This window comes from Dreissena polymorpha, chromosome 7, assembly GCF_020536995.1.
Source record: "Dreissena polymorpha isolate Duluth1 chromosome 7, UMN_Dpol_1.0, whole genome shotgun sequence".
Taxonomy (NCBI): domain Eukaryota; kingdom Metazoa; phylum Mollusca; class Bivalvia; order Myida; family Dreissenidae; genus Dreissena; species Dreissena polymorpha.
Window position 1 is genome coordinate 100,897,341 of NC_068361.1, and position 24,317 is coordinate 100,921,657.

At 36.1% G+C, this 24,317-nt stretch overlaps 1 protein-coding gene across 1 annotated transcript in view; it reads right to left on the reverse strand.

Moving 5' to 3' along the window:
- LOC127839971 (uncharacterized) overlaps positions 1–24,317 on the reverse strand; it is a 54,228-nt gene that overhangs the window by 16,928 nt on the left and 12,983 nt on the right. Inside the window, exons 4-24 of the mRNA XM_052368362.1 lie at positions 23,061–23,170; positions 22,235–22,302; positions 20,921–21,081; positions 19,823–20,281; positions 17,676–17,960; positions 14,524–14,766; positions 13,112–13,231; positions 12,358–12,588; positions 11,639–11,731; positions 10,575–10,685; positions 8,674–8,781; positions 7,925–8,035; positions 6,609–6,725; positions 6,237–6,351; positions 5,682–5,792; positions 5,278–5,327; positions 4,857–5,022; positions 3,829–3,982; positions 3,292–3,412; positions 2,481–2,623; positions 1,600–1,756 (exon numbers count right to left, since the gene is read on the reverse strand). Coding sequence (XP_052224322.1) covers positions 1,600–1,756; positions 2,481–2,623; positions 3,292–3,412; positions 3,829–3,982; positions 4,857–5,022; positions 5,278–5,327; positions 5,682–5,792; positions 6,237–6,351; positions 6,609–6,725; positions 7,925–8,035; positions 8,674–8,781; positions 10,575–10,685; positions 11,639–11,731; positions 12,358–12,588; positions 13,112–13,231; positions 14,524–14,766; positions 17,676–17,960; positions 19,823–20,281; positions 20,921–21,081; positions 22,235–22,302; positions 23,061–23,170 — 3,234 coding nt within the window. The remainder of the gene's footprint in view (positions 1–1,599; positions 1,757–2,480; positions 2,624–3,291; positions 3,413–3,828; positions 3,983–4,856; positions 5,023–5,277; positions 5,328–5,681; positions 5,793–6,236; positions 6,352–6,608; positions 6,726–7,924; positions 8,036–8,673; positions 8,782–10,574; positions 10,686–11,638; positions 11,732–12,357; positions 12,589–13,111; positions 13,232–14,523; positions 14,767–17,675; positions 17,961–19,822; positions 20,282–20,920; positions 21,082–22,234; positions 22,303–23,060; positions 23,171–24,317) is intronic.

A 24,317-nucleotide genomic window follows, 5' to 3' on the forward strand; every position in this document is an offset into this window, starting at 1 on the left:
TTGTGTTGAGTTCCTAAAAGTGTTTAATGTTCCGGAAACCCAGTCTTTTATTTTTAATATTTAAAGCGTACTCAATACCCACCTCCACCCGTGAAGACACCCAGTCATTTCAATATCCAGAACATGAACTCAACATTATCTCTGGGAACCATAAGCTGTCTATGCAATCAAACAAAAATAGAAAGGTTACCGGGGTAACACGACAAAGGCATCACTATAAATAAATTCTCGTCATCGGTAAACAAATCATGATTAATCAAACAGGGTTAAGGATCTCGTGACATTGTGGGGTTCACAATTTAACGTTAATGGATGTAAACACATCGGTGAATTGTATGTGGTGCTTTTCTTCAAATAACTTTTTAAAACAACATTTCTAAAGAATTTCAACTAGTGCTTAAACGACAGTTTTTTTATGTTGCTTATGGCAATGTGAAGTACATCAAAATAACTTTTTAAATTAAGCCTGTGATCTTGGCCAAACATTCGATGTGTGACGAAATCATGTGTACGATTATGCTGCAAGCAACGTCAAATTTTGGCACCGATTTCAGACGTATTCAATAATTTATTCTTAAAGCTTAGGATATCATCACAATGCAAGAAACACACTAAGACACTTTAGATTTTTGCAAATATATTTCAATAACTTGTGATATTTGCAAAAATAAAGTTCTTAACAGTGTGTTCACATTCTGCCCAGCCCGTGTGTTAACCCTCCTTAATCCCGTCGATCCTGCATCATTTACAAGGTATATAGTAAATTCTGTCACATTGTATTACATTATCGCGTGTAAACACGACACACGTGGAAATTGCTTGTCGACATTTATTCTTCGATGCGCATGTCATGTACTTACTTCAATTATCTACTGTACGTTCGTTAGAAAAGTAGCTATGGTTTTCATTAAACTATAAACTTGTTTAACAACTGGAGTTATCAACTTTTTTTTATTTTACGTAAATCCCACGAACCGAAGACACAAAATATATGGACACGAAAGTATTTAAAGGGATCTTTTCACGCTTTGGTAAATTGACAAAATTGAAAAAAGTTGTTTCAGATTCGCAAATTTTCGTTATAGTAATGATATTTGTGAGGAAACAGTAAAACTGAACATTCACCATGGTCTAATATAGCCATTATATGCATCTTTTGACGATTTTAAAACCTAAAAATTATAAAGCGTTGCAACGCGAAACGATTGAATAATTTGGAGAGTTCTGTTTTTGTCGTTAAATTTTGTGAAACTACGAAGATTGCTTATATAAGGTATAAAATACTTCAAGTATGTGTATTCGGCGGAATAGCTCAGTAGGCTAAAGCGTTTTTACTTCAGGACTCTGGCAGGACTCCAGGAGTCACTGGTTCAAAACCTGCTCCGGGCAATGTTCTTTTCCTTTTTTTAATTTTATTCTTGATTTTTTACTGGAGCTTTTACGATCCAATGTTTACATTTATCAATATAAAGCATTTAATGAATAAGTTAAAAAATGCCAAAATCTGTGAAAAGGCCCCTTTAACTATCTACGATATGCTTACGAAACTCAGTAATAAAAAGAGATGTAAACGAAAGAGGTATTATATAAAAGGTATACATGTCTTGTCATCGATCCACGGAAGATACTGTTTAACGTCCGTGTATATGTTGGGCCGCTCGGTCATGTTGCAGTTGTTTGCCACGTAGCTCGCGATCCCGTGCAGCTTCCATGTGCCCGTGTTGTCGAGGCACATCAGTGGCCCGCCTGAGTCACCCTGCAACGGCAAAAACTAATATGATTACATCTGTGTATTAAAGGTTGTTCGTAGGGAAAACCGCACTTAATGTTTGTATGCGACTTTCCGAGATGGACTATGCGCAAATACTTATCCGTGACGTCAGGTTATTCATAATCTTGGAAAATGGTTAGAAAAAAATCATTCGAAGAAAAAAGGCACTTAATTATTGTGTGCAACGATTTGAGATCGGCAATGCCCAAGTGATTATCCATTACGCCAGAATGTTCAAACGCTATTTATAACGTCATTGTATCCGTTAATTGATCAATAAGTTATTGAACATTGATTTTAAGATTTAATGTCAAACAAGTTAAGAATGTCTTCATTGAACTGCACACTAGTTGTCTTTGTAAACGCTTTTAGCATATTCACGAAAAGCGGATGAGAAAAAAATACTTATTGGTTTACCTTGTCAATCAACCATATGTACATTATAATAAAAGAGTATCGTTCTGAGAATACGGGTTTTAATGCATATGTCTTAATGCATTTGCGTACAGTGCCGTTTCACATTATTCTATATGGGCAGGCTAATCTGGGAAGACAACTCACGCTCAAGCATTCAGTGCCATTTTCACAGAGCGACACTCATATATTATTATACAATAAAACCTTCACCTTGTAAAACCATTACCTTATCCAACGTAGCGTATTGGCGAAGTACAGAGTGCAAAGATTGGTATCTGAACCTTACACTTACCCTGCATATACTCTTTACGCCCGAGTAGTACCCGGCACATATGGTCGTGCCGGACACCTTGCCTGCCCAGGCCAGCGAGCTATTACACTTTTCCTGGTCCCACAACGTCATCTTCAACTGCTGCAGGACCTGTCGGAACTTACCTGGGATTAGAATGGGAACACAGCCTATCAATTATCCGATATAGTATACGCTCTTGTAAAACCGAGGCATAATGTATGGGCGTAAAGCATTTAGCCCCGTTTTCGAAAACCGAGACTTTAAAGCCCTTGACCACCATACATATTCGATTATAACATTACATCAGGTCTCATTTAAGAATATAAAGTTTAATTAACTAAAACAAATAAGAAAATACTTTGTAAATCCTTATATGTCTGCATCCAAAGCTGCTGTTTTCATTATATTTTGTTCGGTTAAATGTTTTTTAGAAACGTTGGATATATTTTTATTTGTTAAATAAGGCCTTTTACAAAATAGTTCTCATATCGATGTTCTTTTACAGCAAATAATTTCGATTGTGCGTTTTCAGTTTCATAGTTAATTGTTTCATTAGACGCATTACCAAAATGAACTTGCTGTGCGGAAAACGTCTAAACTGGAAATCCCTAACACATAAAACATTGGGGAGCTGTCCAAAGAGGATATTACGACATGGCCTTAAAGTATTTGCATCGAGGTAATGAGACAATTATTAGCACATACTTGGTAGCAAAAAATAACGGTTTCTTAAACATACATTGACGTAAAAAGCTGCGTACGATGTGACTATAGATGAGTTTAACGATAAGATGAGAACATGAAACCTTACCCTCCCATTTCTCCCATCCCCATCCAACAGTAAAGCACGTGGAATACAAGGGCACGTGCTCTTCAGCTTCCGGTAGACATATTGGCTGGATGTAGGGCGTGTACGTCACAGGTTTGTCAAGCTAAGGAAAACATTGGAACGACGTGTGATTGATGGGCCAAATTAATGTGCGTAAAGTGGCCTAATTATGTTTAACCCATTTATGCCTAGTGGACTCTCCCATCCTTCTAAATTTGATCAATTTATTTCCAAAATAAGGGATGCCTAGTATATATATTTCTATATTTAGAATTTTTATTACAGAAATTCATTTAAGCATCATGCGGCGTCTCATCTGGGTCTACGCTGTTTGCCAATGCCTTTTTCTAGACGCTAGGCATAAATGGGTTAATGATATCAAAGAATACGCATTATGACACAAACTGTTTACATACAATGACGGATGATAAGGTGGAAATCTGTTCGATTTTTAAATTCAGCATTTGCTCTGTGATAGAGATTTTCAAATTAGGTATGAACATTTTAGATTTTACGCACTTGTAAAATTGCGATGTCATTGCTTTCAAACCACACATGATGTTCATGTGACTGGACCTCCTTCACTGATATGACTTTTCGCGTCACTTCCGCTATTGCGCGGTTATTGGCTCCCAGCCACACCGTGAGATCCCCGGGCTGGTTTCGGTACTTCCTGGGGACAAAACAAAACGGCATTCGTTCATACTTGGCAAAATAGAATCAACTTCAATCAAGGCACTAAGATCCTAAATTCATATCTAGTCGATGTTTTTAGAAAACTGCGCAGGTCAATTTTGGTGCGAACATTTAATTAGGCCCTTTTTGCTAACATATTGGATATGATATAAAATCAAAAAGCATAACGGTTGTTTTAATTACAGAAAATCCTGGGTGCACTACGTATCTTAAATTGAATGGACGTTGAAGCAGGAACACCGTTAACACTATGTATTTTATTCATAATATAAAACAAAGTTATCAAATGTATTTTGAACATGCAAATGAGATAAAATGATGATGTCTGTAAATGTAGATTTTAGGAAATAAACTTGCGCAAATGATAGCGGTAATGCTGATCTTTGTGAGTGTATATTTTATGTAGTTACAATTATAATTGTGTTATGACGCTGAAGTCGCAGTTGCTTTTCATTAACATTTGTATAATTCAGTAAAATCGATTGAAACTAGTTTAATGTAATATACACATCGGCTAATGCGAAACATCAGTTTACACCCACGATCTATCAATCAACATGAGTCGTGTTCTGAGAAAACTGGGCTAAATGCATGTGCGTAAAGTGTCATTCCAGATTAGCCTTTGCAATTCGCACAGGCTTATCAGGGATGGCACTTTCCGCTTTTATGGTATTTTTTGAAGAAAGTCCCTCCTTACTGAAAATCAAGTTTAGACGGAAAGTGTAGTCCCTGATAAGCCTGTGCGAACTGCTCAGTCTAATCTATGACGACACTATACGCACATGCATTATGCCCAGTTTTCTAAGACCGCAACTTACAAGTTTATTGAAAGATCTTTATCGTCCACCTACTCGACGCAGTGCGCAGCTGTCAACACAAACTCCGGGGTGATAAGAGACCCCCCGCAGAAGTAGCTCCCGAAGAAGTGCAGCGCCACCTGCCACGGCCAGGCCCCTGGAGCGGCGTCCTCTCCACCCACGATGAAACTCTGCGTGGTCACCTGCCGTTTACCGCATTCTGAACATACAACAACAATCAATGAACTGAGATGTGAAATTTGATGAGATTGATTTTCATCAACCAAATATATGCAATATGTATTGCAACTAGATGCTGGCGTTCAGTCGGAAGATAACCAATTTTAATAACGTGCTTTCTTTTTTGTCAGAATTCTGACTTGCAATCATAAAAAGATTAAATTTTAATGTAATTGTTGGTTTCAAATCAGTCCATTTTTTAATTATACCAAAATGACCGTCTGTAAAACTTTACCTCTCGGCTGACAATTTAATTTTACGGCTGTGTTGTATGGGCATGTAGACCTGCAACATAATCAATCTTCAGAGTTGGGAGCAATATGTGACTCGTTTTCTAGTGATATGTTTTTTCATATTTTCGTATTTTAACATGTTACAAACTGTTTTATTTTTGTGTCGTTTTCGCATACATCGATGGCTATTAAGAAGAATCAAGTCCCGTTTTCATATAAAACCAATTTTCGAGAAACATAAGTGCACATATAAATCATTTATTAAATTGGGGATATTAAAATTCTTAGATCACATGTTATTTGAGTTTTCTATTTACCGAAAAACACTATATTACAATCACTGAATTATACAGGTTTTCATAATTTATCATGACGTAAGCATGGATGATGTCATAATTACACTCACGTAAGCTCTACTGGACCTAGTACAGACGGTAGCGAACCCCCATGCGTCTGTTGCGTCATGTTTAGCAAAACAGCCAAATTCGAAACGATATCCGTCTTGTTGATGTACGATCTGAGAAACAATATCATCATATCTGATGCTTGAATTAAATGATGAACAACATCGCAATCTGAATTTAATTTTCTTCAATACTTATGTTGATTTAACGTTTTTTTTCTTTAGTTTTGTCGAATCAGCGTCTGGACAAGATTACGAAATAAATACTTAAACAAAAGTGTGTAGATCTACTTTCTAAAAGTAATACATTACTTTTAAAATATTACACACAATAATACAGTTATAAAAAATCAAGTATAAATAATAATGAAACAAACGTTTGTTATGTTTTATTTATTTATTTTTTGTTATGTACCTTTTATTGTTCCGGTTTGCGTGTTTGTGCAATTGTTATTTTTCTATGAACACTTTTTAAAATTTTATGTAAGCAAGCATTTAGTTGCTGAAATTATTTCTAAAGACGATACATATTATTTACTAGTGCACGTATCTACTAACCCGTGTCCTAGCAGACGACAAGTGTGGTCACCGTATGAGTCATCCCACGTGTATGCGCACACCGGAAGTGACGTCTTGCGAATCGGCAGTTGCAACATTCCATACTTGTCACTAACTAAAGAATTACAATTTGTAAACCGACATCATTTACTAAGGCAAATTATTAATAAACATGAAAATTAAGTTTTACAGATAAGTACTTTCTGAATGGAATTTGAGGCATGAGCAGAATGAAAAAAGATTTACGTAAACGTTGTAAGTTTTCATTTTTCAATTCGTTTCACAATTTAGCCGGTTGAAATTTTATTTGTAGCTATTACTGCAAAAACATTTAAGCAACCATTTCTGGACGTGAACTTAATAACAACATACTGCATTGGAATTCATCAAATGCATTCGGGCAATCTGGATTGCCATTACAGCGCAGGCTCAGATCTATACACGTCCTGTTCCGGTCTGCGCAGTTAAACTGGTTTTGTAAGCATGCGTCTGAAAATTGTCTAGCATTACAACAAATGAATGTCATCATACATTTTTATGGAATAATGATGCTTACTGTGTTACGATTATAAGTTATCGTCCACAATTATTTGTATCGCAAACTTAATGCGTTAAACTTTGATAATGAAGGAATTAATAATGCAGCTTCGAGATGATCTTTTTTTGCCGTTTATTACCCTATAATAACAGAAAATAAAAACGTGCATATGCAATATCAGAGCCCCAGATAAAGGTCGTATTTTCGTAATTACAAATTATTTTCAAGTCCGTTACGTTTTTTTTAAATCTTGTCGTACCATTAAGAATTACAAAATAAAGTTACGAATATTATTTTTACATCGGTTTGTATCGATTTTTATTGAGTTCTTTTCGCGTATTAAAGATCTTTTCGGTGCTTATATAAAATGGTTATCTGGTTTGTTTAACAAAGCGCATTTTTTTGCAATAAAAGCGGCGAGTACAGTCTAGCTGTCAAAAAACAATGGCGGCGTCCAGAGAGCGTCCTAAAAAACTGCAAAGCGTGCAAAAACACGCTTTTAACATATTGTACGTAAAGTGTGCAGAAGTTGAATGTTGAAAGACATTATAGAAAAGATCTTATACGATGTTGTATGTTCAGTTGCCGAAACAATCGGAAAAGCTAAAAAAAAACGCGACACGACGGGTCCAAACTTAAACAAAAAAACATTGAACAAGTGGAAGGGACAATTCCCGTGGCCAATCGTTGAACTGATTGAAGGGGAGACCCGTTTTAATTGTGAAATATGTAAAAATTCATCGAAGGCATGCACTCTAAGCACAGTTTGGGCATATGAAGGTATTTGAAAAACAAAATTGTATAATACTGAATAGACACTATTGAACTCGTTTAAATTAAGTTGCTAGTATGTTTATTTTGATTTTTTGCATGAAAATAACCACAAAACTTAGTAGTAACGTTAAGAATAAAATGTTATAGTTAAGAATTATTTTTGAAAATCTGGTAGTAACGTTAAGAATTTCACAAAACATTATGTGGAGCTCTGACTGCATATACACAGTTGTAAATATTATATGTTTTAAAATTGCTAAGCATTATATTATGGTGTTTTTAATGTATTGTGCACTAATTCTCAAGTGAAAATTCGAGCGAAATGCAGAACCATATTTTGTTCATACGATTCCTATGTTAGTTGAATGTAGCCTACCACAATTGATCTCGTCCCAACCATCTTCGCACTCGGCCTCCCCGTCACACAACCATTCGGACATGATACATGTACCGCTAGGGCATGCAACTTGACCATTGGTGCAACCTTCTGGAAAACCATAATCATTGAACATGAATAGCAAACGCAACCAATAGCACTGTAACACTCTGACACGTAATTTGAGTGTGAAAACGTTTGCCTTAAAATTTAACACAAAATAGGGTATTGTTTCACTAAAGATAACAGATGAAATTTAAAATTGACCACTCCGACTTTATGGGACTTTCCACTTGACATGTGTGTACCCGTTGGTAAAACGTGAATATAGGTAATGAAACATGAAATATTAAAGAAGCAAAGCAACTTTTTGCATTAAACAAAAACGGCATAATGCATGTACCAGGTGAGACTCAGCATCCGATAATTATCAATACATAAACAAAAAAAACACATGACATAAAAATAAACACGAAACTTGAAAGTCAGAGCGAACTCAACCACCACTAGTACATGACCCATTTACAGCTCTAATACGCAAACTAAATGTCAAATTGCCTGTCCTACAAAGATGTGACACTGCTTTTCTGAACACGAACCACGGGACCTACACAACGTTACAACGGCATAATACCTGCACCACAACAGTGTGCAATCTGAAATAGGGTATTCCCGACATTGAACAAGACCATCCATAGGAAAAAGTCAAGTTTTCCCAGAACGCGGCCTATAGGTCGCTCGCCACTTACTGCAGTTCTCTTCATCGCTGCCGTCCGGACACTGGGTGGTGTTGTCACAACGCTGGTATGACTTGATACACATCCCCATGCGGCATTGGAACTGGTGCTCGTTACATGCTGCAACAGAGAGTGGTCAAAGGACGAGAGGATTCATTGTTTTCGTGCTTATTTATACTAATGATACGGACTAATACGGCCGAAACATGTTTAGCATTTAATAAATTAAAATAAACATAAGTGAAACGTATGTACGGTGCATTTAATAAGTGAATTTGGGGTCAACTATTTTAAGCATTCACTAACCTCAGAAACAAAACAAGAAATGGTTTAATACATAAAAAACACTTCAAATGGGTTATCGTAGGTAAATATTTCAAAAGGTATCGTAAGAAAACGGACTTTATGTCACAGGCCCCGTGTAACCTTGTCCTCTGATTCAAACACATTCACACTAATACTTCATTACGCGTCTTTGCACGTAGCTAACATACAAACTTAAAATATAAGTCTACAACGTGCTGTACATATCTTTCGGAAACGAAACTGTCAACAGACGTATTTAATTACTTTCAGACCGACAAATACAATATAAAGAAGTGAAACTCCAGCTGCTGGAGCAGTTATGCATTTCTATTATATACAATTTGTTGGTCCTTTATTTAAACAAACCAATATAATGTCACGTATAGAAAAGGACCACGCTTAAAGAAAATGTCTGATTAAAGTATATTTAATTTACAAAAAAGTTACCATGTACGGTCTTCTGCTTTAATTATATTTTTTTAAGTTTATTTTTAATTTTACAAATTAAAAATTAAAGTAAATTGAACTCGCTAAAAATTTCTCAAAACGGATATATTAACGTGAATGGATGATTTTAACTCTATGCTTACAGTTGGAATACAGTTGCAATATCCATCATAAACCAGTAATTTAGTGAATAACAACAGAGAACAGTGAGTTGTGCAATTTACTAGTCTAGTATTCTCTATTCTCAAATGTAAACTTTGTCAAAACGTTTCTATAGATGGCGCTGGCCAACATCAATTTTTCTGCGCTTGCGTTTTAAACGGTTAACATAGAATTTACTGGTGCCTAGTTGTATTTGTTGAGTGCATGTTATATCAGTTTACATCCTTCAAGTTACTACACATTTATGTGTCTTGTTCTGTCAAAATTGGACATAATGCATGTGCGTAAAGTGTCATCCCAGATTAGCCTGTGCAGTCCGCACAGGCTAATCAGGGACGACACTTTCCGCCTGAACTTGTTTTTCGGCAAGGAGGGACTTCCTTGAAACTAAAAATACCATAAAAGAGGAAAGAGTCGTCCCTGATTAGCCTGTGCGAACTGCACAGGCTAATCTGGGACGACACTATACGCACTTCATTAAGCCAAATTTCTCAGAACAAGACACATTTAAACTTTATCTTCATAAGAAGAGTTCTCATTAAGGCGTCTGTCATTAAATTTTAGTTTGTGATGTTCCATCTCTAAATACTACTGCGACCAACGAAGACGCCGCGGCGTAATGGATATGGTGTCCGCCTTGCAATATGAAGGTCACGGGTTCGATTCAAACTGTTTGAGCGTTAACAAGATATCTCTTTAAGATACCAATAGGACTCGAGCTCGTTTTTATAAGCCATAGGCTTTCGATGCAATCGAACTTAACCCTTTCAGTGCGGGAACCGAATTTTGAAGGCCTTTGCAAACAGTTTGGATCCAGATGAGACGCCACAGAACGTGGCGTCTCAGCAAGATCCAAACTGTTTGCTTTTCTGATAATATTCTTTGAAAACAATCGAAGAAAATGCTAATTTTAGAAATTAAGCAGACGACATTTTAGCAGACGACAAATTTCCCAGCATGCAAAGGGTTAAATAAATAGGTTTAAACTCAATACGTACTGCAGTCCATTTCGTCCGACCAATCACCACAGTCATTCTGCCCATCGCACAGCAGGTTGCGGAGGACGCATTTCTGTACTTTACCACATGAAAACTTGTCCGCTGGGCAATCTGTAAAACAACAAAGTGATGTACGTAAGGACTCATAGGAAAGAACATCTTTCGTATGTCAATACTTAGACCGGATGAAGTGTCATGTATTGAAAAGTGCAAAGAACATGTCAAGTTGCAATAAACTTTGCTTACATATGCAACTCATCGTGGTATCACAACACTATAGGGACCAAATGATCATTTTTGATTTTACTCAGTTTAAGAAAAAACAAAAACAAATGCGAACGTTCGTTTATCAATGTCCTAAACATGTCATTGAATATGGATAAACATCTACAATGGTATTTCGATGTTTTTGTTTCTAAAATATATACATGTTTTAAATCTATAAATATTTGAACTAGACATATGTGTCTTTATATCGTTAATTACTTAGTAATGCAATTAAAATACATCTAATTTAATGCAAGGTTAAGTTTTATACATTCCTCCTTTTCATGTTTCGAATTATTAAATGCAATTTTCTATCAGAATTGTTCAACAATACAATACAGCTATCAATATTTTACCCACAATTCGCAGTTTTAATATATTCATGTTAATTTACAGCTACTTGTGATATGTGGAGTCTGAAAAATAATTATAACTATTACAACCAGCAACAATTACCACGGCTGTCATTTAGAAAAGTGTGTTGTTAGTGTTTGTAGGAATGTATATAAGTATTATAGCCGACGTGTTTACTAGTCTAGATTTTCCATATATATTATAATGTGTTCAAGATAAAAAAGAGGGAAAGTTTAATACTACATGTACATGTATGTATACTCGGATCTGTTGTTTTGAAACATGATTTATTAATAAAACTCCTGTACACGTAAGCACTCTAGTTTGGCTGTTATATTTGTTGACTTCAATCTCAATGTTTATTTATTACTTATTAATTTGATTAATTTCAATAAATCGGGACATAGTGTTTTATCTGTGTGCGACTGCACACATGTACTTACTGGCTGCAGGTTGCGGTGGGAGGGAGCAGTCAATGTCGGGATAGGACGAGCAGTCGTAAAACGCCTCCAGCTCGGTACAATGACTCCTCACGTCTGCAAACAATTGAGAATCGATCTGTCGAAACTGGGCATTATGCATGTGCGTTTTGCCTAAGTAAGTAAAAACCACTAAATTTATATAGAAAAATACCATAAGGTACTAAAGTGTTTGTTACGCTATGATTACCCGTAATATAGTTGTCAATACTAACCCTGATTTCGATAAGCGAAATTTTCACTTAATCACTAACATGTATTCTTAGCATAATGTATATTTAAAACTGTTTAAGTATATTTATTAAAAAATTCACTTAAAATGAATCACATGCATTAGTCTCTTATACTGAAACCAATTTCATTTATAATAGTCCATCCGTTTTGAGGACACATAAACTTGCATTTGTATACACTCTTTTACGTAAATCTACAAGGAAAATTGAGATTGCATGGACGGAAAATGTTGTCTAAATTTAGCCTGTGCAGTCCGCACAGGTTTATCACGGATGCCACTTTCCTTTTCAATAAAATTTTTCATTTGAAAGAAGTCTATTCTAAACAAAAATTCAGTTTAATGGGAAAGTGTCATCCCATCTAAGTATGTTCAATTTTCACAGGCTTATCCGAGACGTCATTTTGCGCAAATACATTGAGCCAAGTTTTCATCAGCATTATTATCTCACCTTCACAGAATCTTCGACACGGTGGTACAATCTTGTTATTCACGCAAACTGGGATATGAAGACTGCAGACTAGAAACAGGACGTCGACATGACAAGACATGTTCACGGTTGACCGAATCATCTCAAAAGACTCTAAAGCTGATGTTTGATTTTCACCAAAATGATTCGGGAAAGCTGTCTTGTTAAAACCCAATACTTTGCATTCTTCGACCTGAGTGGATTCGCACTTATCTGAAATAATACGTATAATATGTACATCAACAGTAACGCATTCAACAACAAAAAGAACAACACAACACAACGTTAGCCTTCAAAAACAATAAACTTACAAGGTTATCATTTTAATAGTGTTTTTTAACCAAATTGAACTTGAAATATAAAGAAAACGTTGTTTTTTTCTGGTCCCGCCGAAAAAACGTTTTGAGTTACAGTGGTGACATCGTTTTATCTATAGGGCTGGGGCTGAGGCTGGGTTGTTTTCAACTGTATCGCCTCCAAGAACATGACTAAAAGGACATGGCAATGTACCCAGGTGTCAGATAAGTAACATCGGATTTATAAATATTTTCCTTGAGACAATAAATAATTTTGTAATTAAGCCGCGCAAATATTGTCCCGCATTAATTCAACTAACCGTATAACCCCGCTTTTAAACGTTAAAGCCACAACGGAGAAATGTTCCGGGATCTGTCTCCGACATAGAGGTCATCGGATATAAATTCGCCGCATGCAAACGCAATGTTAAGATTCTAACCTGGTATTTGTGTAGTGACAGGGGCGGTTGTGGTACTCGGCAGGCCCACACAATCCGTATCTTGAAACTTTCCGCAGGACAATGGGTTGACAAAGTGGGCACCACATGTGGACACGGCCTCTGAAATTCATGTAAACATTCATGAATTTAACCCATTTATTCCTAGTGGACTCTCCCATCATTCTAAAATGGTTCAATTTATTTCCAAAACTAGGGATGTCTTGTATATTTATTTGTATATTTAGATTATTTCTTACAGAAATTCCTTTATGCAAACTACTTTAAGCAAACAGCGCAGACCCTGATGAGATGCTGTTTGCCAAGTCCTTTTTTCTCGACGCTAGGCATAAATGGGTTAATTTTGATAGCAATGTGTTACAGTTTGGTAAAGGCGAAGTTATTTCTTAAGTTTGAAAATACCCGTTCCTTATTTGGTTTGAATAAGGAATGAGTGACTGAATCTTATTCATTTGCTGAAAACTGAGGTATTCATAAAAGGTAAGCCGACATGTTTCAGAAGAAATATTATGATTATAAAAACGCTTAAAATACCATTTTCATAGTTACATGGTACAGTTTTGTTCTCCAAGTTATTCCTATTGCTTGAACATGCCATATCCTTACAGTTGTATTTGGTCTAAATAATCAATACGCAATGGTTAATATTATCATGCTACAACACATGAAATTTGCTATTAATAAGGTCATGTAATAAAACATATTTAGGAGGAATATTATAATATAAACACACATAAACAATATTATATAGTCATTTGATACATGTTGGTTCATTCCAAATTCACACAGCTTGCAATAAGCAGTTCCGAATGCGGTTTACACAAGTTTATGTTGAGTTGATAACATAAGGTACGGAGACACAACTCATAAATATTAGCTCCATAAATTTCGTCATCTTTCACAAACTGCATTCAATACTGCTTAAAAATAGACCGACTGTAAATTCAAATACACTTAAATTATCCGAGAATATCTTACAGTGCATGTTTCGGGAATTTATAATAAAATCACAGTTGTTCAACAATTACATACATTGAGTCGCGCTAAAGTGAACACCATGCTTACTGCATGTGCGTTAAGTGTAGTCCGCGCAGGCTAATCAGGGACAAACTTTCCGCTTTTATCGATTATTCCGTTCAAAAATTAATTCTTAAACGAAAAGCCAATCTAGGCGTAAAGTGTCTTCCCATTTGAGACTGTGCGGACTGCACAGGCTAATCAAGGGCAATATTTTACGCATATGCATTAAGAACGGAGATCCCAAAGCGCCGCTCTTTTATAAAACGCTGAGCATAATTTCTTTAGTATTATACCAAACATAATGGTAGAATGATCTTTCGAGTTATCCAATATAACAAGTTATTTTCTAAACATAGAAGAACATAATTGGTTACCATTGCACAAACTTGCACAGGGAAATGAAATGTTTCCAGTGCTTGGGTCACACTTTGGGAAGTAGAGCGAACACAGGTACGTCAGCGTCGCCTCCCTGCATACCTGGCTGATGACGTCACGCGCCATTACGTTGAATGACGTTGCTGCTGCGGTGGCGTTGTATTGGTAGACAAAGTTGGGAAACGTTGTACTCGTGAAACCGCGAGAGCGACATTCGGTAAAGGAAACTTGCTCACATAATTCTAAAGGAAAGGAAAAATCAGTAAACACAGATCAGCGTCAAATGATATTAAATCAATCATTATTTCCGTAGCCCAAGGCACGTGAAGTCCTCTCGCTTTGACGGAACGAACCCCATATGTGATAGGTCGACATATTCTTACAACTATTAAACGGGTATGTAATTAAAAAGTGTATACAGGCATTTGAGTTGTTTGCGCGTGAATGAATGAATTAAATTTCGGCTGAACTGAAAAAAATGTATATTTTGTTTTCACATACTAATTAACAAAAACGTATTTTTCGCAAAGAGCTAACGGTCAACTTCCTGTAATCAAATAACATCCCATCATGACTGAGGCAATAATAGTTCGGTGGCATCAACAACTCGGACGAGCGAGCGCAATAGCAAATAAAATTAAAAATATTTGATTTCCTTTTCGATAATGCAGACGAGATAGAAGAATTGTCAAATAAAAATATCTCGGCAATGCGTACACTCGACTTGTTTTCATAGTTGGGACCTGTACTGAGAAAACATAGGTTAATTCATGTGCATGCATTGTCATTCCATATAACCCTGCACAGAACGAACAAAATAATCAGGTACAACAGCTTTCGAATTTATAAAATGTTTCGTACTAGCGAATTTCAAATTAAGCCTTCTGCAAAGGATTTTATAGAATGTCAGTTTAGGAACATGCATTAGGCCCAGTTTTCACAAAGCGTCATGTTGTCACTGATTGATACAAAATAAGTGCATAGTATAACCCCGCAACTGACAGTGTCGTCAGCTTTGATAACTGGGGTCTTCTTATCTTCATACAGGTTACCCGACAACCCACAGCCAGTGTCCCTGTGATAAGGGGCTTAAATGCATGTGAGTAAAGTGTTGTCCCAGATTAGCCTGTGTAGTTCGCACAGGCTTATCAGGGACGACACTTTCCGCCAACACTGCATTTTTTACAAAATAGACACTCTGTAAACGAAAAATACTAACAAGCGGAAGTGTCGTCCCTTATAAGCCTGTGCGGATTGCACAGGCTAATCTGGGACGACATTCTACGTCCATGCCTTAAACCCCTTTTATCCCACTTTTACAGCGAATTCGGTTGATTAAAGCCCCGTTGATTAAATTTCATCTATAATCAACGGCAAGGCTATAATCAATGGCACGAAATGACGTCATCAACTGCCGAACCGGGACTACTTTTTCCCACGCACCTCGTCACCTGTATTTGCCAAGTGCATCAATAATAAAAACACTCAAAAGTTTGTCAATCTTAATGACCTTAAAACAAAAAAAAAGTAGCAAAAAAACGTGTTTTTTGTTGTCATTTATTTTTATTAAAACCTCTAGTATTAGGTAAATTTAACACTATGCAAATAGGTTCTGTTGTTGTAGCTCCCCTTTGAAAAAGTCAGTTCTAGTTGCTCCCCTTTGACCGTAGAAAACAATCGTTTGGACCAAGAAATCCTGTGTTAATTTACAAGCTGTACTCGGATATGTGTCCAACTGATTTTTCTTCAAAGCATCTTTCCAACCTGGCAATACGCACAAATGACACTGCATCCCAGTGGTTCTTGCGTCAACAATTGGGTGTCAACAAGCTAGGTCAGATGCTGAAGGCCATGGCAAAAGACGCCGGCTTTCTCAAGCACAAGAGAATAACGAACCACTCAGTTCGCAAATTCCTGGTCAAAAAACTTCGAAATCCAAACATTCCACCCACTGAAACCATGGCCATAACAGGGCAAAAAATGTCCAGTCCATAACCAATTATTCCAACATATCTGTTGAACAGCAGCAAAAGTGTTCATTCTTGCTCAGTCCAGTAAATGTAACAATCCAACAGATACCTCTTGTTCACCTTCATGCACCGAAACTATGGCCGAAATGCAGCCTAGACAACCACTGTCTACCGTCGAACAAGTTGATCTTGATGTTCGCCCCACCCAGTCACTTCACCAGCAAATGTCTTTCTCTAGTTCGAACAACTTTGCCTCACAATTCTTTGGTGCCACTTTCAACATTCAAATATATATAATTAGCTTAAATCCAAGTAATCTTTGTTATTTCGTCACGAAATAACCAATATTATAACAAAGAAGCAAATATTGTGCACCTCGTGATCGACTTGATGGTTTGTTATCGAAAGTGAATTGTGTGTGGTGTTAGGCTACGTTGTAAACAAATGTAGTTCCTTGTATAAAACAACTTAATGTCATATTGATATCATAAAACTTTAAGATTTGCAATTCAATATGATTAAAATTGTAATTAATAACCCTCGACACTTTGTTTCAGAACGATATTCTGATTTAAAAAAAGATTATTTGATCAGCGGTTATTTTTTGAACGCGGAGTAATACACTCGCCTTGGTTACACTACAGTCATTATCAAAGTACGACAAACACTCATGAAAACTTATTTTGTTTAAATAAAAAAAGTTTACTGAATAAAAAGTGGGATAAATAGAATAATAGGTCAGTGTTGATTATAGATCAGGTTTATCATGCTCGGCACGAAAACGAAAAAGCACTCGCCAAGGCTCGTGCTTTTTGTTTTCTAAGCCTCGCATGATAAACCTGATCTATAATCAACACTAACCTATTATTCTCTATTTAACATAGCACGGCTCATATAGGTACCAGGTTGTTTGAGACCAACTAGAGGAAAATGACATTTTCTGTTTTGATACTGCAATTTTTTACGGCTAACCATTTTGATGTTTATTTATCACGACCTTCATTCACAAATCATATTTTCAAATATGTAGAAACAAAGTCTCATGCATTATACTATTAAGCTCTCTGTGTTTGATTATGCCATTCGAACGGACTATTCACGGATCATATACTGTTAAAAGTATGATTTGTTATCGTTTTGATATTAACAGTACCTAAACTATGTTCTGAATGTAAACTTACCAGGTAAAATTGTGATCGTCACGTTGTCACTCGAGGATTGAAGCTTCGAATCAGTCACTGTCAGTTCAAACACGAAATCCCCGGCACTTAAATTGGACACCTTGGCAACTGGAGATTTGTCGTTACTTAGGACAACGTTTGACGACATAGGAAATACCAAACGCCATTTGTAGGATACGATAGCACGATCGTCGCTACTGTTGCTGCCGTTTAAAGCCAGTGAATCTAAAGGAAGTTGAATCGTAACGTTTGGTCCGGCATCGGCGTTTGGTGGAAAATCCGGTGCTGAAAACAGAAAGCTATGTGTATAAAAAAAACAATTTTATATTTCGACTTGTAAATAATGTATGAGTACATAGACATATGTTTGTGTATAATATATTGAATCCTAGAGGCTAAGGGTATTCTTCTTATATTTGAGAAACCTTGACTTATACACATCTTAAAATCCGATTCCTATAATTTATTCTTAGCTCTTGCTAGAAAGGCAATATGTGCCCTTAACTAAGCTGCTGCTGAGTAGACAACGTATAATGTCAGAGATACCCCGTGTGAAACTTGAACTTTTGATCTCCCTGTCTGTAAGCGAAAACCATCACCACTATGACAAGGAGACGGTACCAGGCCTGTACCCAGGCCATGGGCCCAGGGGCCCGGCCCCCCCCCCCCAGCTGGCTGTCGAAGTATGATTTTTTTAATAATCGGCCCACTGCATTTTTTTTCTCTCGTGCAAGGGCCCACAGTACACTTTCCCTCAAAACAAAAGAGCAGCTATGTTTTATTGTCCCTGATAAACAAGGGGATTAACGCTCGCCAATCGAGATAAGCCTCTAGGCAATGTTTTCTTATCGCCTTGTACACACATCCCCGATCAGTCCCCCATTGTGATAATGAATGCTTCATCTATCGATGGTTGATGTAACATGTATTTTGATGCGTGCAGCGAATGGAAGCAACTGCTACAGGAGTTCGTAGACTATGGTCTGATAATTGCTGACGCAAGTTTTTTTCCTTCTGTGAGAAGGCCCTAGACGTATTTTTCCCTCTTTAATGTTTAATTGTGTTTTTTTTTTTACCTTTTATTGGGAATTTTTAGATCCTAATATATACTTTTTGCATTGAAAATAGGGTCCTAAATTTGAACCGGAACAAAAATACTGACAACGGTATTAAAAGTGAGTATTTATTATTTTTGAAAGGCAATCACTGAAAAAGACTATGATGAGATAGTTTAACATGTTTGTTTAAAAAAAAACAAACAGATTCATAAATTTGCCGAGCAACAGATAAGAATTTGGCAGAATTCAGGATTTAAAATAATTGAGTACCGAGAATTGAGTAATATCAACCTATTAATGGCTCATTGGTAAAAAAATGAAAATTGAAACAACAAATCGATCTCATTATATAAGTTAACCTGATCCAGTGTAGAAAAATATTGTATAATTAAATTATCTCTTTCCTTGAATTTGTTTGAAAACAGTAAAATATGTTAAATTGATTATTTAAGACTTTCATTATTTCCCCCAAAAATTAGGCGTTTCGCGCAATTTTTTTTCCCTCAAAAATGGCAAGGTCTTTCCCAAAAAATCAGATTTAAAAAAACCTGTGACGTTATTGATTTGTGAAAAAAATGGTGGAAGCAATACGTGAGTTGATGTGGTTAATCGTCAGTTTAAACCTGTAAGTTTCGGAAATCTAAAGCTTTTAATACTGTTGTGAATTCACACCAATGTTTAAAGCTTAAGACTTCCGTCATGTGCTGATATACTTGTTATATTCCATTAATTAATATCACGAAATACGTTTTTTATAAGCATTAAAATTCACCTTGCAAAGTGCCAAATAAAAAAAGTATATATACAGGGAGGAAGGACTCCTCCAAAACCCTCCCCGGTTGGGCCCCCCCCCCCCCCCCCCCCTGTAAAAAAAATCCTGGGTACGGCCCTGCGGTACATATTTTTGACGTGATTGCAACGCTAACAAAATATGCAACTAAATAACCCAAAATTCCACCGAACATTTCCTTCAATTTAATGTTTGAATGCATTCTACTTATACTGGAACTGACAACTAATAAAACAATAAACGAAATCCTACATAGTATTACGTTAAAAAGAATTTGAATGTTGATCTCTATTGCGTACCTTCTGTTGTTGGTTGTGGAGTAGTGACCGTTGACGTTGTACTAGTTGTTAAAGTAGACGCCGGGGAAATAGTGGTTGATGTCATCGTAGAAATAAGTGACGTTATGGTCGATGTCGATGACATAGAAACCGAGGATGTTACCGTTGTTGGTGTTTGCAATGATGAATAGGATGATGTTGTCAGTGTTGTTGGTAACGGCGTCGATGATTCAGATGGTGATAATGATGATGAGACAGAATATATTGTTGATGCTGTTGTGGATGCAACTGGATCTGTAAACGATGATTGTATTATGTCCGTGGATATTGAATATGCTGACGATGTTAACGATGTATGGGTCGGCGTAATAGTTGACGATACCGACATTGTAGTAGAACGTATTACTGTAGTCGTAGTTGCCGCTGTTGTTGACAAGGATGACGATGGCGTGGATAGCACAGTGGATGATGCATCGACAGCTGAATAAAGTAGTTTCAGTAAAATATGTGTTTAAAAATCGGATTAACGACATCGATATTTTTGCTGGTCTCATCTAAAGCGGCCAATGAACCCGATTTAAGAAAATGACTCGCATTTTAAAAATGAATGGAATTATTGTGTACAGGATAACATTTCAATAATTATGGAAAAATAATGTATAGGCACACCCCAGCTACACAAAACGTAATTGAGTTAACAAATAAAATATGTTTTACAGGGATAACCTGATATCGACTCTTACAGTATCAAGCTGGTTTTATAAATGGTTGTTTTAATTTGTATTTAAGAAGACAGACGGTAATCTAATACCATGAAATATAATATTGTATTTACATCTTGTGAACTCCTTTTCTAAATCATCATAATGTGTGGATAACCTAGTAAATTTATATGTGATGACAAATGGAGTTTGTATATAACAATTTGAGTGATATATCCAATCATGTTATATTAATACATTTGCTATGTATGTCGCCTCCCTTGATTGTAATAATTCTTTAAATTATAAAGTTTGCTTAAGAACATTTGATAACATTGTAGGGATCGTTATCATACTCTTTTAACAAAATCATTGACCGAATCTTTAATCATTTGAAACATTGCACTGTTGGACTCACCTTTCAAGGTAATGGAGCCATTGATGACAGGAAGTGACGTCAAATTGATTGACTGCTTGATGTGCCTCTCCACCAAGGTCGCGTACTCGGCGGAAGTATCTGCTACCGCTCTGTAGCGACTGTTGCTGATGATCCGGAAATCAACTATGACGCTGCCTGACCTTAAACGTGATGTAATTTCTATGAGCCGCGCTATTTTAAACTGGTTTAATGCATGTGCGTTAAGCAATCCGCACAAGCCTATACATGACGACACATTCCGCTGTAAATGTATTTTTCGATTAAAAGATAGCAAAGTTTTAATTTAGGCGGACAGTGTTGTCCTTGATAAGCCTGCGCGGACTGCACAGATACTTTACGCACATGCATTAAGCTCCGTTTTCCCAGATCGCGGCTCATATGGATCGTCATGCGTCGCCTATCCACGGGATGCTCCGTAACATGATGTAATGTTATAAATAGATTGCGAACCCGGGTGGTAGAGGTGAAGGAATAAGTATTTTGCAACATGGGTATAAACAAACTTTTAGGATAGGTTTTGTTTATCACAAAAACATTAGATATGAACTACACGTACGTTTCACGTTTCATGACGACAAATACACAATAGACTAAATTACAATTACACAATGTGCATGTGTTCAGAATGGGAAGGTAAATTGCGGGTTGTTTTTTATAGATATGATTTCATTTGTATTGATCCATTTCTTCGTATGTAAAAGTAAGACTTGAATAGCATTCAGACGCGAAACAAACAACAACCTGTTATGATATGCCGAACGAATACGATCTAAATATCGCATATCAATATTAACCCATATGCACTAACAGTAATGCATGCGATATGGTTTGTTTGTATGAACATGTCAGGAGTATTTATTTAATAAATCGACAAATCGACGCTTCAACCGTTTGCCATTTGCTGCTAATTTGCTGTTAATATTTGAATTAATATTCGAAAAAGAGTTTTTTAAACATATTATTATAATTTATACAATATTTTGCATAAATGAAACACGTTTATTGCTATTGCTGGTGTAAAAATCCGTTAAATGCACTGATGCATTTGGTTTAACAATGTTTGACTACTCATAAATCTGAAACGCTCCAGTAGTTCGTTTAAAATTACAGCTATTGAAACTTAATAACAGTCGCACTCGCAAACAAATTATTTTCATAAAAAAAACAAAAGTCTTAAAATGTTCAAAGAACGTAAATTTTTGACAATTTTACTGATAAATAGAATTTCAAAAAATCTTGGTCATAATTATATGTTAAAACAAAAAAGGTGAGTTTATACAAAATAAAACCTACCTGAACCCGATGACTTCCGTCCGTTCGTACGCGTCTCTAAACGAACTGTTTTTCAAGAGTATATCCATCTGTAATACAAAATGATAATCGCCATGCGAACATTTGTTCTGATCCCATATTCGGCCATCGAGGCTTTTGACCAGCCTGCGCAAATGTCTGTTCAGGGGCTACACTGTGTGCTTTAACGTATGCAAGATTTTTATTTCATATGCGGGCTGCTTTGCCCTGGAGCTACGTCGGTAGCATTTGCAATAAGACCCATATTCGCATGACGAGGCTCAATTGATCTCAACTTAAATAAAATTATAACATGTACAAAGTTTTATAATACTTAATTAAATTAATTATAATACGGAATATGCGCAGTTTACTTACCTATTACGTTCGGCTATGTTCTAACCAAAGACAGGAACGTTTATTCATGCTTATACTTTAGTTCTATGTTGCAAAATAAGCATCAACGTAAATTTTGGCCAGTGAGTAAATGTTAATATTTCGGTTCTGAGTCCACGTTTTTTCTACACTAATTGAAATAAGAATTAATAGATCAATACGTATTCATTTGTTGATGTCAATATAAGATTTTGTGAATACTTAATTTGACGAAATAATCGAAACAACCTACTTTACCCAGCCTCGTCGCTGCATAATCACTTGAACTTATCATAATTAATTCGTCCGTCGTAATTTTAGCCGAAATAAAAACGAGGTTACATTGCATGGCATGACGTTATGATCATGCGTCCAAAAAAGCTACGAGCTCTGTCTCTCATCATTTTAGATAACCCACAAAAAATGTGCATAAAGATAGTTTTGTAGGACCCACCTCGGCGGTGAAATTTGCGGCCGTTTCTTGGTAAATCGGAGACATCCGGTCCGCCAGATCCTCCATCCAGGTCCGGTTGATTGCTAGCGTCCCTTCTAGCGCGAGCAGCTCTGCGTTCCGGAAACAGAGAAGGCGTCGATAATAACATTTTAAGCTAAAATTTTCATGACTCTAGTTTTCGAAAAAATATTCACACACGGCGACAGTTTAATTCAATTCCTTATTACGTGTGTGTGTGTTGTTTGATTAAAGTATTCAGTTAGTTATTTACAATGACAGCCGGTGATAATAAGAATCTTATTCATAATATTTACGCGTATATAATACATTGTGTGGAGCAAATGAATGTGCAGAAGAAGAAGACGAAGAAAGCAGCAGCAGCAGCAGCAGAAGAAGAAGAAGAAGAAGAAGAAGAAGAAGAAGAAGAAAAAGACGAAGAAGAAGAAGAAGAAGGAGGAGTAGAAGAAGAAGAAGAAGAAGAAGATAAGAAGAAGAAGAAGAAGAAGAAGAAGAAGAAGAAGAAGAAGAAGAAGAAGAAGAAGAAGAAGAGGAAGAAGAGGAAAAAGAGTGAGAAGAAACTGAAAACAAACAAAGAGGTAGTATATTTACTTAAAGATATCGAATGAACAAATCGAATGCGACCAAGATCTTTGCATACAATTATTCAATAAATATGCGACGGTTTGTGTTTTCTGTATTGCAATCTCAATGTCTGCGGTGGGTCAATTATTGTTGCCACCTGTTAACATATGCGGCTAAATTTCAGATATTATGAAGATAATATGTTACAATATTCAAATATTGGAATATTTTGTATGAAACATAGAATTGAATAGTCGAGTCTAAATATCCCATGCCCTTAATTTGAATATATATGACACAATGTGCACATAATTATTCATTTAGAGAGGTGTTTATGTCTTATGTGGCCTATTTAGTCTCGAATCGGCTTGTAATAATCCTCACTTCACTGAAATGTTACGGAATAAACTTTTTTTGCTTGGAAGAAGGCATGGACCTATTTTTTCTTCCAAATTGAAATGGCATGGATTGTTGGTGTGTTTTAGTTTAAGTATGCAATATGTAGGTTCTTAATATATAAATTACATCACTACGCGTGTCATGTTCCAATTTGGACGTTTTTGACTGTATTCGATATTATACTTTTTTGATAAACATATTAAAACATATAAAACGCTGTAAATAAACCCTAGTATAAAAGTTCAGAAGAAGGACATAAAATAAACGAAACTGCAG